An 18,851-nucleotide genomic window follows, 5' to 3' on the forward strand; every position below is an offset into this window, starting at 1 on the left:
ATGCTGACCTACCAGGAAACATTGAATTCATCCTGAAAATGTTTTTGTTCTGTCCGAGTTGTCATATTTCTGAATTCATGTCACACTGGGGATGAAGCAATTAGTGGTTAGGAGGCTCTCAAATCAGAGATGTCTCTGTTAAATGATAAAAATGCTGGCAAAACACTGCTTTAAACCATCCAATCAGAATGATAACCTATCCTGCTTGCCCAGACACACCCAGATTATCGTGCCTGCAAGTTAATTAGTTATTTTGCATATCAAGGACCTGATCCTGCAGACACCCATTAGCATTAGTATTTGCAGGATTAGGCTCTGAGCGTCCGACCTTTAATGAGGAAATCCTGCAGAATTTGAAGCCCATTTGGGGCCCATTCTGTGCTACTGTGGAGGAAAGGAAACAAGCAGAGGAGTTAGAGAGGAATAAGGGTGTGGCCCCTGCCAGCTACCTACACTATGGATAGCAGTAGGGATGGGACATCCCCTCTCATACATTTATATGAGGAGCAGATAGGAAAGGAGAAGAATAGGAGCAGCCTTGACTCCACCTTCAGGCGGGCATGGTGGGGAACATACACTGTGTAAAATATAGGGTGGGTGCAGGGTACTTCCCCTTGGAGCAGGGGGGAATCAAGAAGTAGATTGTCACTTTCTGAGTTTCCAATCTGCTCCTGAGGCCATGCATCCCCCATAGCTGAAGCATGTGGCAAAGGCACAATTGACCCCTTAACAAAGTATGAAAAGCTTCATTCTTATTTGTACCTGGGCACATCCTTCTAAATAAAATGTGCCGCTCTATTGTAGTGTTATTTAAAATATTTAACACCTCCCTTTAAAAAAAAGAAGAAATAGTCTTAATATGTATCGTAAGTGAAGCACCAAGAACACTCAGAATCAGAATTTTTTACTTATTCAACCATTGCCTTGAGGTAGTTAAAATGCCTTCGATGTTCTACGTTCCATTCTGCACTAAAAATAACACGTTAGTTCTGGCAGGATGAGGTACCCTCTAGGCTGTAGTAGAAGCAATTATGTTTGGGAGCAAAACAGCACCGATCAAAATGTCAGGATGAGCTCTTCTTTTTTCACTTGTTTTTATGTTATTTGATAAAAAGAGGGCACTGAGACATTCTAAGAATATTTGCAAATGCCTAGATGTATTTATCTTTCTGTTGTAGATATCCTTGTATCAATTCCTAAATGTGTGTTTTGGGTCTGATTTTTAGCCCAACCTCAACTTGGCCTGTTTTTTTCCTCACAAATCTAAGTAACTGATTTGCTGGTGTAAAAGTGGAGGCCAGCTTCTAAAATTCTAACCAATTTGATATATATTTCATTTAAAATATGTATGACTTTCCAACCACCCTGATTTTTCGAAAAGGCTGAGCACCCACAAACCCCATTGAACCTTTGAAAATCAGGCCATCTTTATATAAGTGCCTTAATATAGTAATAAAGTTTGAAAAAATATATACACATGCCTGATTGGAAAATAGCTTTAAAAAATCATGACAATCTTGACAGCTCCAACATTGCCAGATATAACTTAACACCTCTAATGAGCTTTCTTGTGTTAGGTTTTCTCAAACTTAAGTTAGGCATGCCTTAATTCCACATAGCTATTTTATCTATTGTCAGTAGCAAGTAAGGACACCACTGCTCCAGTTCTAGGGGGGGCTGAATGAACCCCGGCCACCTCTTCAGTCCTGGAGCCACTGCTGTGGCAGCCCCGGGGCTGATCACCAGCTGCTGCTCCAGCAGCCCTAGGCTGATCTGCAGCCACTGCTCTGGCAGCCCCGGGGAGCACTGCCAGCTGCTGCTCCGGTGGCCTGGGGACCGCTGTTCTAGCAGCCCAGGGACCGCTGCTCCGGCAGCCCTGAGGCTGACCGCCGGCCATTGCTCTGGTGGCCCTGGGGACCGCTATTCTTGTGGCCCTGACGACCGTTGCTCTGGCGGCCGGAGGACCGCTGCTCCAGTGGCCCCAGGGTGGACCACCAGCCAACTTCTCCGGCAGCCCTGGGGCCAACTGACATCCCCTGCTCTGGTGGTCCCAGGGCTGACTTCCAGCAGCCTGGGGGGGGTGATCGTCCCGGAGACCACTGCCAACACCCGGTCGAAAAGGGACCCTGGCGGCTCCAGTCAGCACTGCCGACCTGGCCATTAAATGCCCAGTTGGCAGTGCTGCGGGGCTAAGGCAGGCTAGTCCCTACCTGTTCTGGGGCACCGCACTGCGCCCCAGAAGCAGCCACCAGGTCCGGCTCCTGGGGGTGGGGGAGGGTCTATGGGGCTCCATGCGCTGCCCAAGCACCAGCTTTCCCAGTCAATGGGAGCTGGGGGGGCGGTGCCTGTGGGCGAGAGCAGCGCGCGCCGTGGAGCCTCCTGTCCCACCCCACCCCACCCTGCCTAGGAGCCGGACCTGTTGGCTGCTTCCAGGGTGCAGCATGGTGCCCCAGGAGAAGCAGGCAGCCTGCGCTAGCCCTGCTGCGCTGCTGACAAGGAGCCGCCCGAGGTAAACCCGCACCCCAACTCCGAGCCCCACCCCCCCTGCCCCAGCCCTGAGCCCTCCCTCCAAACCAAGAGCCCCCTCCTGCACCCCAAACGCCTCATCCCTGGCCCCACCCCAGATCCCGCACCCCCAGCCCAGAGCCCTCACCCCTCCTGCACCCCAACCCCCTACCCCAGCCCAGAGCCCCCTCCCACACCCTGAACCCCTCATCCCCAGCCCCACCCCAGAGCCCTCACCCCTCCTGCACCCCACCTCCCTGCCTCAACCTGCAGGCCCCTCCCGCACTCTGAATCTCTCAGCCCCACCCCCCAGCCTGGATTCCCCTCCTGCACCCTAAACCCCTCATCCCCAGCCCCACCCCAGAGCTTGCACCCCCAGCCAGAGCCCTCACCTGCTCCCACATCCCAACTCCCTGCCCTAGCCTGGAGCCTCTCTCCCACATGCTGAACCACTCATTTCTGGTCCCACCCCGGAGCCTGGAACCATTTAGAGCCCTCACCCCCTCCCGCACCCCAACCCCCTGTCCCTGCCCTGTGAAAGTGAGTGAGGGTGGGGGAGAGCGAGCCACCGAGGGAGGGGGAATGTAGTGAGCGGGGGGCAGGGCCTCGGGGAAGGGGTGGGGCTAGGGTGTTTGGTTTTGTGCAATTAGAAAGTTTTCAACCCTGAGTCATGGAGGTTCCAGAAAGTCATGGAATCTGTGACCTGCATGTCAGAATCATACCCTTACGAATGACTAAAACACAGTGAATCCAAATGGAGGAATCCTCAGCCCCCAACGTATTATCTAGCCCCAGGACACCTACATAGAAAGTCCAAAGCAGCTATTTCTTCAGTAAAAGCCGAAACGGATGCAGCCTCATGTTCCCTATGCAACTCTTTTTCCCCTATGATGCTTTTGGAGCAGAGAACACTGGAGAGCAGATCTTGGTCACCCTGGTAGGCCAAAAATAAAAAAGTCTTCCTAATAAAACACAATGAAGGTCTCTTGATAAATCTGTTTTTCCCAATGGACTATAGGGATGATAGTATCCATCTGGCATGCTGTTTTACAGAGCGTATAAGAATTAAAATCTAGTAACCTAATTTACTGTTGAATACATATTTACTTTTCTGTGAATGCTTTTTGCTGCATTTTAAAATGTAAATAACTTATTGGAAAGAGCATTTCAGTGTGAGCACAGTTAAAAATTTATTTTTTTCTGGTTCAGTAGCTCTTCCATTATCCAAGGTGTGTAATGTTGGAAATGTAGTAGCTGAAATGCATACCAATACATTTAAGAAAGGATAAAAGATTTTCATTGAAGCAACAGCTATATTTTGTTGTATTTAAATTAACAGCAGTCAAATTGGAGTCCTTATTTTCAGAGAGTTTGTTCAAAAAAAATTTGAAAATAAGATTACCTGGAGATTTCCAGATGACTATGTTTCTATTTAAAGCATTGTATGTATTGGGGGGAAAGGGAGGGACTAATGTTAAACACTAGTAGATTCTTAAAGGCGTATGTGAATTATTTCTAAATATCCTAGTATTCACATTTTTCATCAGAGTCACAATATGTAATAATTTAAAAGATGACTGGTTATTAATCAGCATAATATATCAAATTCATTCCTATTGTAACTCACTGAAGTCCATGGAGTTAAACCAAGCATTACTTTATTCAAGAGTTTATTTTCAATGTTCTTCAAAGTTTACTTGCTGTTATTGAAATCATTCCAAGTTATGACAGATGTGTACTGAGGCAGAATCACATTTTGTCAGTATATTGTCTGTAAAGAAACATAAAAACAGCCTAAAAGAAAAAAAATGTCTTTCTTAAGGGGAAACTGAAAATTTCAAAGTGCAAATATTAATTAGATGTTTGTTTAAAACACTCTGATTGCTACTGTAGAGGTAAATGAAAAAGGGAGTATCTCTTGTTCCATCTCCTCATGCTGTCTCATGTAAAACTTGCTTTCTGGGACAGGAAGTTCTATTCGTCTGTGGCCAAGGTGGGGGTGAGGACCCTCCCCTTGTGCCCCTGACCCCCACCCCCCAACAGGGAGAAAGGGAGGATCAGCACTAGCAAAGCTGCCCTTCTATGCCACCTAGAGCCCATAATTGCCTTGGTCAGTTCCAGGCGTGGACCTCCTTTCTCCCTCCTCTGTCATGTTCCCTCGCCTGCTCCTCCTCCTCCTCTCCCACAGCCTGTGCAGTGAGGGTCTGATAGGAAGCAAATCACTGCAATTGTCAGTGGAGTTTGGGGTGCTGGATTCACCGCCCAAGCCACAGGCTGCGTGTTGCGCTCTAACTGCTCTGTATGCTCGCATGCTCTAGGTAGCTAGCGCGCTGCCCGATAGTCTGGCAGGCTCCACGTGGGGCAGTTAGAGTGCAACACACAGCCTGTGACTTGGGTGGTGAATTCGTTCAAAAATCACCCTGGCTTGCCTCACTGGGCAGTCTGTGCATGGGTCACAGGGTGCTGGAGAAGAATGCCCCCCATGATTGCAGTGCTATTTGCTGTGTTCTTTGGACCTAAGTATTAGTGAATGTCTGTCTAGCTGTCTCTCTCTCTCTCACACACACATGCACATTTTTGTTTGTTAGTGTGTGTGTGCACTTGCAACATTAGTAGTTGTAAGCCTGAATTAAGTACCTGTGACAACTGCCTATAGAAGCTCTTTCTACCAGTACTAATTAGTTGGATATAACGCCCAATATGTTACAAAGCATTGGAGGAAACTGCTTGTTGACTGATGCCACCATATCACAATGTGATTTGTGGCCTGTCATACTCTCCTGTCAATAACATGGCTGTAGGAGCATGTATTCGGACACACCCATAGAATCACAGCCAGCTGCTGCCAAACAATACAGACTGTACTGAAGAAGGAAAGTCATTCATCAACACCATCAGATGCCTCACAGGCATCTAAGCCTCATTTGGCAGTGGCCATTCAGTGCAACCAGGGCCTGAAACTGATGGTACAGCTCAGGGGTCGGCAACCTTTCAGAAGTGGTGTGCCGAGTTTTCATTTATTCACTCTAATTTAAGGTTTCGCGTGCCAGTAATACATTTTAACATTTTTAGAAGGTCTCTTTCTATAAATCTATAATATATAACTGAACTATCGTTGTATATAAAGTAAATAAGGTTTTTAAAATGTTTAAGACGCATCATTTAAAATTAAATTAAAATGCAGAGCCCCCCAGTCCGGTGGCCAGGACAGTGTGAGTGCCACTGAAAATCATCTTGCGTGCCGCCTTTGGCACACGTGCCATAGGTTGCCTACCCCTGGTATAGCTGATGGCAGTGTAAGAGGCATAGGCAAGTGCATATGTGGCAGCTCGGTAAGCTGTTCACTTATCACCACACTGCTTGCGCTTACACATTTACATAGTATCATTGGTGAATCGCCATGGTGCCTGCACATTTGTCTCAAATCGATCTTACACACCTGCAGCTGCTGTCCTTCCATACATATAGGACTGAGCTGTTGCAGCCTAAAGAAGCCACACACAACATACTGTACAAACTAATAGCTATATCAGTTACTTTGCGTATAACTAAGCTGTCACAAATGTTAAACAGCAACCACACAGGTGATCACAAACACAGAGAAGCTACATGAGCCTGCAAGGAGTATGAGAATACTGGTATGCCTGAGAAAAATGCAGATGGATCCAAGCAGTAACTCAGGCTAGACGAGCTATATGAACACACACATTTAACGGTGACCCAGCTTGCAAATCCCGTGTCAAACATCGATGACTACACAGCTCAGCATGTAAAAACCATGTAAAGTCCACACACTTCTGCATGTGTGGATCAAATGCCAACATCCCAAGGTTACCTGCTTTTCACAGGATAAAATGGGCTCAAATCAAAGTTATCGCCTTTAATTCAGGTATAAATAAGGCAACAGAGCCTCTCCCTAGGTTGAGGGTAGCCTTTTACTGACATTACCTGGCTACTCCTCTCCTGTTGTACTTTTTGTATCTGTCACTTGGGCCCTAAACTCATATGAGGCCCAGCTGATCTGTTACCCAGTCACTGATGGCCTAATTTTCAAAAGTGGTAATGACCTGACCCCCAGTTCCCATGAAGTCAATGGGAACTGCTGGCGCTCAGCACCTTTGAAAATCTGGCCATAATTAATGCACTGGATTGGTTCCATTTTCCTGCATACCCAACAGGTAAGATGTGGTTGGCTCTACCTGAGTAGACTCTACTTAATAAGCTGCCTGGGCACATTTCAGGACACAGACAGGTTGTATGCTCTCTCAGGTTCTATACAGTCTTCAGAATATTTGAGCAATAACTGGGATGTGATGAGAAATGCTGCAGTGCTACTTATTCTGCTTTTTGCGTATATGCAAACACTCAGACTGAGTGAATTTTGCCATATGTTTTAAAGATGAACACATTGTACTCCATCAATAATGTATGGTTGTATTTGTACAAGAACAGAACTCCTATATCCTGTGCTTTTCGTAACTTGAAGATATTTAAGTAATTTATTGCTGATTAAATACGCAATTCATAACCAGTAAGTGCCCACTTTACATGGGAATGTAATGCAATTTCCTTCATTGAAGTGGAGTATGCCGTTCATATTTTTATCATTATGAAGATGCTTTTATGACTCAATAACCCTCGCATGGAAGCAAAAACAACTCAGTTGCTTATCCCAAGTGAATGAAAAGAAGCTGTCTTCTCTTAAAAACGAAAAAGCTATTAATTCATAGAAAACATTAACAATATAATAAAAAACAAGGTGCAGGTATTGTTGCAGTCCAGAAAGCAACTGTTGGTTGATTTTTTTTTAATTCAGCAATTTGTGGAGATTCATATACTCTGAAATGCTTTAGAAAACATATGCCATGGGAACTCACTGAACTTAAACATGTATTTTATCTGTATCACTACTTTTTCAATATTATTTGTAAGAGTCAGTTACTATTTCTATTGTAAACTAGAAGTGGATCTGATGGTGTCACTTCTAGCCTATTCTTCACACTCCAGCCCAAGAAACAAACTTTTGCTTTCTGTTCCATGACATGATCCAACTCAAGCTACCCCAAGTAACCCCTGGTCATTTATTTCATATGCACCACATCACAGTGTCCAGTGTGAAGCAGGAACAGCATCTCTTGTCTTAAACATTGTAGAGTCATAACTCAAAGATCCCTTAATAAGCACTCAGACTGAACTGATACCTCGTGTCAGATAGAGTCATAACTCAAAGATCCCTTAATAAGCGCTCAGACTGAACTGATACCTTGTGTCAGATAGAGTAATAGAACACAAACTCTTCTGATTTTCCTAATATTTTCCCATACAACAGAAGGTCCAAAATTTGGGACAGATTTGGAACTAACGGTGTATATGTTCTTTTTAGTGACGTTGTCACAGGAGTGTTATCAGTTTCTCCAAAACAGAGTGTGTCAACTAGAAAAGGTTTTGAGTGTTTGAATGGTGAAGATTATCTAGTGTCACAGCAGTTGTATAATGGGGATACAGCCAGTCTTTACATTCTACTTTACAAGTAGAGGTGGAATGCCCATATATAGTCCAAAGACAGATATGAGAGGCATAAATCTTTGTCCATACCAGTACTGATGAAAATTGCAGTTGGAGGATAATTCCTCACAGTTCCTATTCAGTTTGTGCATAGATGCTTTTTGCTTTCTGTTTGTTTCTTCTGTCATCCTTTCGTTTTCTTATAACTAATGGAGTTTCACAGGTATCTTGATGGGTCCAGGAGAACCTGACCTACTTGTGTCAGAGGAAATGAAGGGAGAAGGCCTGGCTAGCATTCCATTGCCACATGGACAGGCTGAGATGTGCTGGTGGAGGGAATGGAAGATTCACAGATCCCTTTTTCAATCCACTGGACTAAATATTGAGGATATATATCAAATTTGAGAAGAGGTCCAGGAAGCTAGAAAGATAAAGGGATTGAGTTAATTACATCCAGAGAAGTTTAAAAACTGTAAAAACAGAGACTCAGAATCTCTCACCAGACACAACAGAAATAGTAAACAATCATTATGTTCATTACTGATCTGTATACATTTGCAACTATGGAAGCTAAAGTAATGATGACCATATTTCTTGTTCCGGGACATAAACTAATTGTTTGCTTGGGTAAGGAAGAAATTGCAACCCTCACAAATTACACAATTGTCTAGGTGCATTATACTGAGGTTTCACCATCTCCTGAAGCACTGGACATTGACCAAGTCATGAACTGGAATGATATTGTCAGATGAACCTATAGTCCAAAATGTCTTTCTCAAATATTTCATACAACACTGTGTACAGTACTGTCCTTTTGCACTGGTACCATAGATCTAGTGTGGGATAAACCGTACATTTATTTTTTGGTGGGAGAGGGAAGTGTTTGAAAGGAACAGCAGTGCATGGTAGGATTAATTAGGATGTACATTGCTTGCCTTATCAGAACTGGTTTACAGCATAGGCAATATAGGCCAGTGCCTAAGGTCCCAGCTCCTGGAGCCTTGTGATTAGGTCAGAATCTCAGCTTTTTTTTTTTTTTTAAAGTTGGTTTCTAACCCTCAAGGTTGGGAAGAAAATCTTGAAAACATTACCCAAGTGTAATCAATGCAGCAGTGTCTTCCTAGTCTGTAGGCATCCTGAAACAATAGCTCTGACAAATTCACTGTATTTATTTCAGCAAAAAGAACGAGAAGTACTTGTGGCACCGTAGAGACTAACAAATTTATTTGAGCATGAGCTTTCGTGGGCTAAAACCTACTTCATCGGATGCATGCAGTGGAAAATACAGTAGGAAGATATATATACACAGAGGACATGAAAAAATGGGTGTTGCCATACTAACTATAACTATAACACCCATTTTTTATAGTTAGTATGGCAACACCCATTTTTTTCATGTTCTCTGTGTATATGTATCTTCGTACTGTATTTTCCACTGCATGCATCCGATGAAGTAGGTTTTAGCCCACGAAAGCTCATGCTCAAATAAATTTGTTAGTCTCTAAGGTGCCACAAGTATTCCTTGTTCTTTTTGCTGATACAGACTAACACGGCTACTACTCTGAAACCTATTTATTTTAGTTTATCATTAGGGAGTCTGTGTCATGGTGTGCATGGGGCTCCAGATTGCCTTAATCTGGCCCTGCCCCTTGTACATTAAATGTAATCAATTTCAGTCACTTGTCACTAAAGAAGCCCTCTGCATTTTCTAAATTCCAATCACATCTTGTCAAGAGCATTGCTTCCACAAGGGATTAATCGGAACTAGAATTAGTGAAAGGAAGGTATTAACAAAATACATTTTTGAAACTTCATTCAATTTCTTATTAAGAGAGAAGACTTTATCACAAAATTGAGGAACAAGTTATTTAAATGAATAACTGAATAATGGGAATCACAGCACCATATGACACTACATATAGTTTATAAGCTTTGAGATACAGAAAAGCTGTTATTTAAAACAAGCCCAGCATATTTTATTAACCCATGTATGGAATTATGCCTTTGTTGAAAGAGAACTCCAATGAATAATCATGTCCATCCACCCAACAAGAACTTTTTCATGTTGTTTTACCCCTGCCATTGTTCTATCTGCCATGCAGCACTTCCCATTCAGTTTGTGCAACTTACTGCAAAACTTCCCTTAGGCACAGATTTATTGTGGGCTTGGTCCTGCAGTCCTTTCTCAGGAGGAATTCCCATCAACTGTGGTGTGCCTATTTGTTGAGATAAACCCAAAAAGCAAAGTTCAAAACTCAATCTAAACTTCAGGGGCATTCAAAAAAAGGGTTTTGATTTGTGCTTCTTGCTTGTGTTACTATTATAGGATCAGTCAATGGTTACAAATCAGTCTTCTAGGTTACATAAATATTTTGGCCTGAAATTTCAGACATGTCTTAGCCTGCTCTCTTTTTCTCTGGGTACAGTTGTGCATACAACATTTTGCCTGCATTTTCTCTACCCATAATTGGATTGTAGGTGTAAATTATAACTGCTGGGCAGCTGTCTTCTTGATTTCTGCTCTTCAACTCCTAATATTTGTGCCCACAACCCATATGGAGGTGTAAAAAAAAAATGTAGATGCAAATTGGTCCTGCAAATCAGGAGGTGGAGCTTTTGAAACTTTATCCTTAAGCATCTCCCCCTCTGTTACAGTTCATTTACTTCTAAGTATTCACCAGATCACTAGAGTTTCAAAGTAATAAGAGACAGAAGGAGGCCAACTTGCTCATTTAATCTGCCCTCCAATCTTTTATTATTAAATATAACTTTCCATTTAATGTCAGTTATTAGTGTTTCCATTCAAAAATTACTTGTGACAAGTATGTGGTGATAGTGAGTCTGAAGAATCCGATCAGTAAAAGGAACTTTGGAGAACTGTGGGAGCTAGACTTGATTTGTAATGTTTTTTACCCTTCCCTTTTCTTGTATCAGACTCGCGCTGTTCTGCGAGCACTTAGCATATCCTTCTAAACGCACAATTTAAATATTACAAAGTCAACTTATTCTTCAGAAATATCATTTGAAGAATGTTTTCAATGAAAAATTTTGGTATATTGCAGTGTATTGTACCCACTTATATTAATTTAAAGCTATCTAGAGGTGAGGAGTCCTGAACCTCCCAAAAAGGTTTGAACTTGTCACCATGAAATTGCCCTGGGCAGCTGGCCAGTTTCTAAGTACTCTGCACATCAGTGGGGAAGCTTTTAACTTTGATTGATCTGAAGCAGTTCTGAAAACTCTTGTCAGCTAGAATAAAACAGAAATGTTGCAGTTACTTTCACTTCTTTAATATAAGTTTTCCATACACTTGACTCGTAAACCATATGAAAAGGGCTCCTTTCAGGTATGTTTTTTTTTCTTTACAACATTCCATACTTTGCCAGTCATTAAACTCTTCCTCTGCAAGCTCGGAGTTATATATGTTGAAAACAAAAAAGATGGGAAAAAATAATGATTAGTAGGTAAGTAGATCCTATCCCTGCTCATACATTTAAATAGCTTTTTCTTCTTTTGGCTGTTTCATAGCCCACAACAGTGTCACTGTGTTAGAAGCTCTTTGTTTATTGGCTGAGAGTTACACTTAAATGTTAGTATTTTTTCCTAACCAAGGCCTGGTCTACACTGGGGGGCGGGGATCGATCTAAGATACGCAACTTCAGCTACGAGAATAGCGTAGTTGAAGTCGACGTATCTTAGATCGACTTAGAATCACTTACTTCACATCCTCGCGGCACGGGATCGATGGCTGCCACTCCCCCGTCGACTCCGCTTGCGCCTCTTGCCGTGGTGGAGTTCCGGAGTCGACGGCAGAGTGATCGGGGATCGATTTATCGCATCTACTAGATGCGATAAATCGATCCCCGATAGATCGATCACTACCCGCCGATCCCTGATATTCTATAACATATACATTGTGTGTGTGTGACGATCTTTCAAGATAAAACAGTCAAGAACCAAAATGTTTCCAGATGCATCTCCTCCTTGATAATTGTCCCCCTTTTTTGTGCATTCAATTCCCAGTCTTTGTTCTCATCTCCAAGTTTCTATTGAACAGTGCCAAAGCCTACATCCATCTGTCAGAGTATATATCTATCTGGCCCCTCATTGCAGTGTTTTATTATCTTTTAAGTGTTTTAAAATAACAATATATTTTTCTTTTTGCACCTCAAATTGTAGATGACATAGCTTGAATATTGTATAGGGCAGAGGGTTTGAATGAGTTTTGTTGTGCGTCTATGTGTGTATGTAAAGAAATTACTGTGTAAAATCTAACTCTGAGTCTAAGCCATTTCATCCTAAACCATCTGTCACTCTCTACACTTCTCCCCATCTTCTCTCTTCCCTCTGACTCGATCTTCTCCCACTTTCACCTTCACACTACTTTTCATCTTTCCTGTATATTTAGGACAGCTTCACTTCCAAGTTCCCTCTCTTATCCTTGAAGGGCCTGATTCTCAGTTATGCTAAGGCTCCTGTACAGCATGGGCAGTGAAAATGGGCCTTAAAGAGGGTGTAGATATAATTTGTGCCAGAGTAATTTATGGTCAGCTGTGTAAATGGTTGCAAATGAGATCAGCCCAAATTAAAGACTATTCTTCCTTAAAGTCATCCTATGCTAATCTCTTCTCTCACATCTCTGCCCCTTTCTCACTTTTGTCATATGTCTCTAAGTTAGATTTAAGCTCTTTGGTGCATGGACCTGTCTTTTAATGTGTTATTTATGGCACAAGGTACATATTTTTTCCATCTCTGGGCATGCGCAAAATACTTTACAAACACACATGGCATATAGCTGCATTCACACATCAGGAACAAAATAGTGTCACTCAGGCTTAATTCACTCTTGTAAGTGGTTGTGACCGAGGGGGACCAAGTCACCTTGGGAAAGGGCAGATAACTTTAATGCCACCTCTACCTCTGCAGGATTCTGCCTATGGAGAACAGCTGGATGTTCTAACTGGGGCTTCACAGGAGCCCTGACGAAAGACATGCTGAATCCAGCCTGGCCCCTGGACAGGATGGTGGGTGGCATTGCTGCACTACTGTTCCCAAGAGGCTTTCTGTACCTGGAGGCCAGGAACCCAGACAGTGAATTGGGTCAATATTTTTTTCCTTTTGAGTAAAAATACATTTTTCTTGAGTAAAGTACTAAAATAAATAAATAAATACAGCAAAATTCAGAAAAAGACCTAAGGTTTTATTTTGAAGTAGGCCCTGGCTAAAAGGGTTGTAAGTAGGGCTGTCAATTAATTGCAGTTAACTCACGCGATTAACTCAAAAAAATTAATCGCCATTAATCACAGTTTTAATCACACTGTTAAACAATAGAATACCAATTGAAATGTATTGTATATTTTGGATGTTTTTCTACATTTTCATATATATTGTATTCCATGTTGTAATTTAAATCAAAGTGTATATTATTTTTATTACAAATATTTGCACTGTAAAAAGATAAACAAAAGAAATAGTATTTTTCAATTCACCTCATACAAGTACTGTAGTACAATCTCTTTGTCGTGAAAGTGCAACTTACAAATGTAGATTTTTTTTTATTACATAACTGGCCTCAAAAACAAAACAATGTAAAACTTCAGAGCGTACAAGTCCACTCAGTCCTACTTCTTGTTCAGCCAATCACTAAGACAAACAAGTTTGTTTACATTTACAGGAGATAATGCTGCCCTCTTCTTATTTACAATGTCACCAGAAAGTGAGAACAGGCATTTGCATGGCACTTTTGCTGCCGACATTGCAAGGTATTTACGTGCCAGATATGCTAAACCAATGGGGGCTGCGGGAAGCGGCATGGGCTGAGGGATATGCTGGCTGCCGCTTCCCACAGCCCCCATTGGCCTGAAACAATGAACAGCGGCCAGTGGGAGCTGTGATCGGCCAAACCTGCGGACGCTGCAGGTAAACAAACTGTCCCGGCCCGTCAGCGGATTTCCCTGACAGGCCGTGTGCCAAGGGTTGCCGATCTCTGTGCTAAACATTCGTATGCCCCTTCATGCTTCGGCCACCATTCCAGAGGACGTGCTTACATGCTGATGACACTTATTAAAAAAATAATTAGTTACTTAAATATGTGACTGAACTCCTTGGGGGAGAATTGTATGTCCCCTGCTCTGTCTTACCTGAATTCTGCCATATATTTCATGTTATAGCTGTCTTGGATGATGACCCAGCACATATTGTTCATTTTAAGAACACTTTCACTGCAGATTTGACAAAATGAAAAGAATCTATCAGCATGAGATTTCTAAAAATAGCTACAGCACTCGACCCAAGGTTTAAGAATCTGAAGTGCCTTCCAAAATCTGAGCGGGACAACATGTGGAACATGCCGTCAGAAGTCTTAAAAGAGCAACATTCAGATGCAGAAACTACAGAACTTGAACCACCAAAAAAGAAAATCAACCGTCTGCTGGTGGCATCTGACTCAGATAATGAAAATGAACATGCATCGGTCCACACTGCTTTGGATTGTTATCAAGCAGAACCTGTCATCAGCATGGATGTATGTCCTCTGGAATGGTGGTTGAAGCATGAAGGGACATATGAATCTTTAGTGCATCTGGCACGTAAATATCTTGCGACGCCGGCTACAACAGTCCTATGAGAACGCCTGTTCTCACTTTCAGGTGACATTGTAAACAAGAAGCAGGCAGCATTATCTCCTACAAATGTATACAAACTTGTTTGTCTGAGCAATTGGCTGAACAAGAAGTAGGACTGAGTGGACTTGCGGTCTCTAAAATTTTACATTGTTTTATTTTTGAAAGCAGGTTTTTTTGTACATAATTCTACATCTGTAAAGTGAACTTTCATGATAAAGAGATTGCACTACAGTACTTGTATGAGGTGAATTGAAAAATACTATTTCTTTTGTTTTTTTACAGTGCAAATACTTGGAATCAAAAATAAATATAAAGTGAGCACTGTACACTTTGTATTCTGTGTTGTAATTTAAATCAATATAATTTAAAATGTAGAAAACATCCCAAAATATTTCAATAAATGGTATTCTATTATTGTTTAACAGTGCGATTAATCGCAATTAATTTTTTTAATCACTTGGCAGTCCTAGTTGTAAACCATAGTTGCCATATTTCTACAAATCCTGTACCTTTAAAAAGATATATGTCTTTGTTGTAAGCTGAAAAAAGCAGGAGCTGAAATGTGAAGGATGTAAGCAATGACACAGAACAGGATGTGTGTCATGCAGAGCAAATATTACACCCTAAACTTGTTGAGAGGCACTAAGTGAAGCTAAATGCCTTCAGCTTCCCAATATGTAATATTATCTCAGCATGACTGATGCTGAGATATTCTGTAGAATAGCTTTGAGTTCAGATTATTTTTAAAGCATGTTTCTAATCATTCTGCTTTTCAAAAAGTGCATATTTATGTAACCTTGCTTAGCTCTTTTACAGTATGGTTGTCTGCTGCACTGGAACATCAGACACCATTTTAATCTATCACAAACTCCCTGTTTTTGTATTTAGATATAAAATGCAAAGCTGTGGGCTCCTGTGAATAGCAATCATTACCTGTGAGGGACATTTTCTCTCCGTGTTACAGTCTGCATATATCTACATTTACTTGTAATTAATGTAGAAGGTAGAGATTGAAAAGACAGAGTGACAAAAACTGGAAAACTTGTGCCAATGAGAATTTCCACTGGGTTAAAAAGAATCAAGTATTGTAGCTCTAGAAAAGCCCTGTTAGATCATCCGGTCCATTTCCCTGAGGGTGAAGGATTTCTCCCTCCACTACACTGGCATTTCAAGGGTCCTGTTTATTCTAAGCACCAAGTGATGAGGCATTGCTCTTGAGAAACCTTTCCATAGCCTACACTCCATTCTTACTGCTGCTCTAGGTTTCTGTCAGCATTACTGCCTCCCCAGTGTCTTCTCTCAATGAATATGTTGCAACATATTTTCCCCTTGGATTAGTAACTTGCATTTTTAAAATTGAATCTCCATTTGTTATTGTCTGCACATGTTTCTAATATCTCTGTGTCTTTTCGTTTTATTTCCCTGTCCTCACTGATATTTTCAATTCCTCCCAATTTAATATCCAATGAATTTAATTAATAGCATGTTTTCTCCCTTTTGAGGATCATTAATGAAGATATTAAATAAGAATGGACATAGAGCCGATCTCTGTAGTGCCCCACTAGACACCTTCTTCCCCAGCTCGGTGTACTACCATTTATCATTACCCCATATTTATTGTTCTTCAGTTTTTAGTCCACATGACAGTTCACATCTAAGCTAATTTGAATTAATATTCAGAAAAAGCTTCCACCAGAGACTGTACTATACTAAATCCTTTACTAAAATCTAAATATATGACATACACAACATTCTTGCCATGCACTCATTTCACAGTTCTATTAAAAAATCAAGTTTCAATGCCCATGCTATGATGGACAAAGGAGAGTTGATCCTTTGGGTATGTCTACACAGCATTCTGGAGCCAGCAGGAGTGAACCTCCCAGCCTGGCTCAACAGGAAGTGGAGTGAGCTTCAGAGCCCCAGCCCAAACTGCAACTTCAAAGTGCTGTCTATACAGCTATTTTTAGAGCGTTAGCACAAGCCTTGCTAACCAAAATTTGTTGCCCCGGGCTGCAAGGTTTGCTCCCGATCTGTTAAAAATGTTGTGTAAACACACCCTATTGTACGAAAGACCACAGTAAGACATGTGCTATTAGATTTCCAAACCTTAGTATACTATGTTCAATTAGACAGAAATTGATATTTTTTAATGTTAAGTTCTTCAATTAAAAAAAAGTGTTTCACCATAAAAACTTTGGTCCATGTAGTGACCCTTTCTGGCTTGGCATTTTGTTGCCATAAAATGGTTAGGTGACCCTACTTGATAATCAGAATGCAATAGTTATATCTCCATCTACTTTTTCAGATATCATTAGATGTAAGTATAGCAATATTTAGTAGATCCATCCGTATGTGATTTTTCTATTGCACTCATTATCTGAGGTTTTTCTAAAGATTTTACTCCTCAGTTCATTTATCTACATTATGCTCTATCTAAATATCCCAAAGCTGTCAACATGCACAAAAAGCTGAGTCACATAAGACAAAACATGAATATTTATTTTCTTTTTAAAAGTATTAGGGAACTGTGAAGAAAATACAGAAGTAAACATACATAATAGAAAGCTAATATGCCACATGTTTTAAAACTGAAATTATTAGAAATGCCTCTCATCCTATGGCTTTTAGATAATGGACTGGTATGGTTTGATATCTGTCAGTGCCTCTAACACAAGTAAATTAATGAACTCTGAGTAACAAAATTACCCTCTGTAGTTCTTTGCTGCCATCTTCTGTCTCTTCAACTGATTGCTGTTATTGTTCTTTGAATTCTGAAAAATAAAACTGTTACACTTAGAGTAAAATTTCCTTTCTTTTTCTTTTCTTTTCTTTTTTAAGCTAAAGCAAAGTGAAGCCAATGCTGACACTAAGGAAAAGCTTCCACTGCGTCTACGTATATTTGAAAAATTTCCTAACAGGCCACAAATGGTGAAAATCTCCAAGCTTCCTTCAGATTTTACAGTTCCAAAAATAAGGTATAAAATACATCCTTTCTTTATGTGCTCTAGACTTGTTAATTACCAGCACACACAGTAATGCCAGGGACGTATAATAGTTTTTCTCCCAAAAATTAAGCAGATAATTTTAGAAATCAGAATCAAAACATTGTATTTAGAGGTGAGAGTGGGTAACTTTTCATTTGTCTCTCATTTTTACTTCACAAAAAATATCACCTCCTCTCTTTTTCACATGGCTCTAGTGCTCATGAAAGGAGTGAATAACAGTCCTGGAAGTAATTTATCTGCATGCAGGTAGAGTATATTGGAAAGAGCATTTCTGCAGATGAGAAAGTAGTTTCTCTTCAGCCTCCTTTGTGGGGTTTTTTTTAGCTTCTTTGCTGAGATCACCAGCAAAAGTTCTAAAAATCAATTCTAGTGTGGGTTTTTTAATTATCTGGTCATCTGAGTCCACCAAATCACCTCGCATAGAACACTGAACAGCTGTCAGAGGGTAACAACTTTTGACCATTACCTGACTGGACTGGATTTGCACTGGGGATAACTTTCCTTCACAAAATGCCCCAAAAACCTCAGAGGTCAGAGTTTCTGTTGTACCCAGCTTATGAGAGGGGACAGGTAGGCATTGGGGAGCCAGTTGTAGTTCACTGAATCTTTGAAAGCAGCCTGGGGACTGCTGTAACCATGCACCATCTGCAACTGTTCCCAAGGGACCTTTTGCCAGATGAGGATAGCTGGAGCATAGCACACTCCATTCACAGCCCCCTCTGCACCCTTTCCCACACAAGTTCCCCCTATACCAATAGCTGTAGGGTGCATGGTGTAGGAGATGGCTGTGCCAGCTCTATTATCACTGGGGATTCTCCTGTGCTGGGGAGACCACAGGTAAGCCAGTAGGGCTGTCTTCAATTTTTGTGTCATCTGAACTGTGCAAAAGGTGCAAAACAGGCCAAATATCTGCCTCTGAGGGATTAAAAGAAAACACTGTTAAATTTTAAGGTAAAGATCAGGCATATTTTATTGTATTTCCAGAACCCCAATTACTTACATACCGAGTTTTTGCTTCTTTTTTAAACTGTGTATCCGTGGTCTTTGTATGGCTATGTATGATTTTTTTTTCACTGTGTTTTTCCAAATGTATATGTGGGTAGGTACTTGAGACCTAGTGTTGCTGCTAGCCATCGAAAAAAAAACATCAAGCTATGGACTGAAGAATAAAATCTTAAAAATGAATCCGTTGTACTGTAGAACTATCACT

General features: G+C 41.3%; 1 protein-coding gene across 2 annotated transcripts in view; it reads left to right on the plus strand.

Moving 5' to 3' along the window:
- The window catches only part of NALCN (sodium leak channel, non-selective), a 369,797-nt gene that overhangs the window by 265,231 nt on the left and 85,715 nt on the right, over positions 1 to 18,851 (plus strand). For both annotated transcript variants that reach the window (XM_065410363.1, XM_065410371.1), the window contains one exon: positions 17,475 to 17,611. In XM_065410363.1, the coding sequence (XP_065266435.1) occupies positions 17,475 to 17,611 (137 nt within the window). The remainder of the gene's footprint in view (positions 1 to 17,474; positions 17,612 to 18,851) is intronic.

Source organism: Emys orbicularis, chromosome 1, assembly GCF_028017835.1.
Source record: "Emys orbicularis isolate rEmyOrb1 chromosome 1, rEmyOrb1.hap1, whole genome shotgun sequence".
NCBI lineage: Eukaryota > Metazoa > Chordata > Testudines > Emydidae > Emys > Emys orbicularis.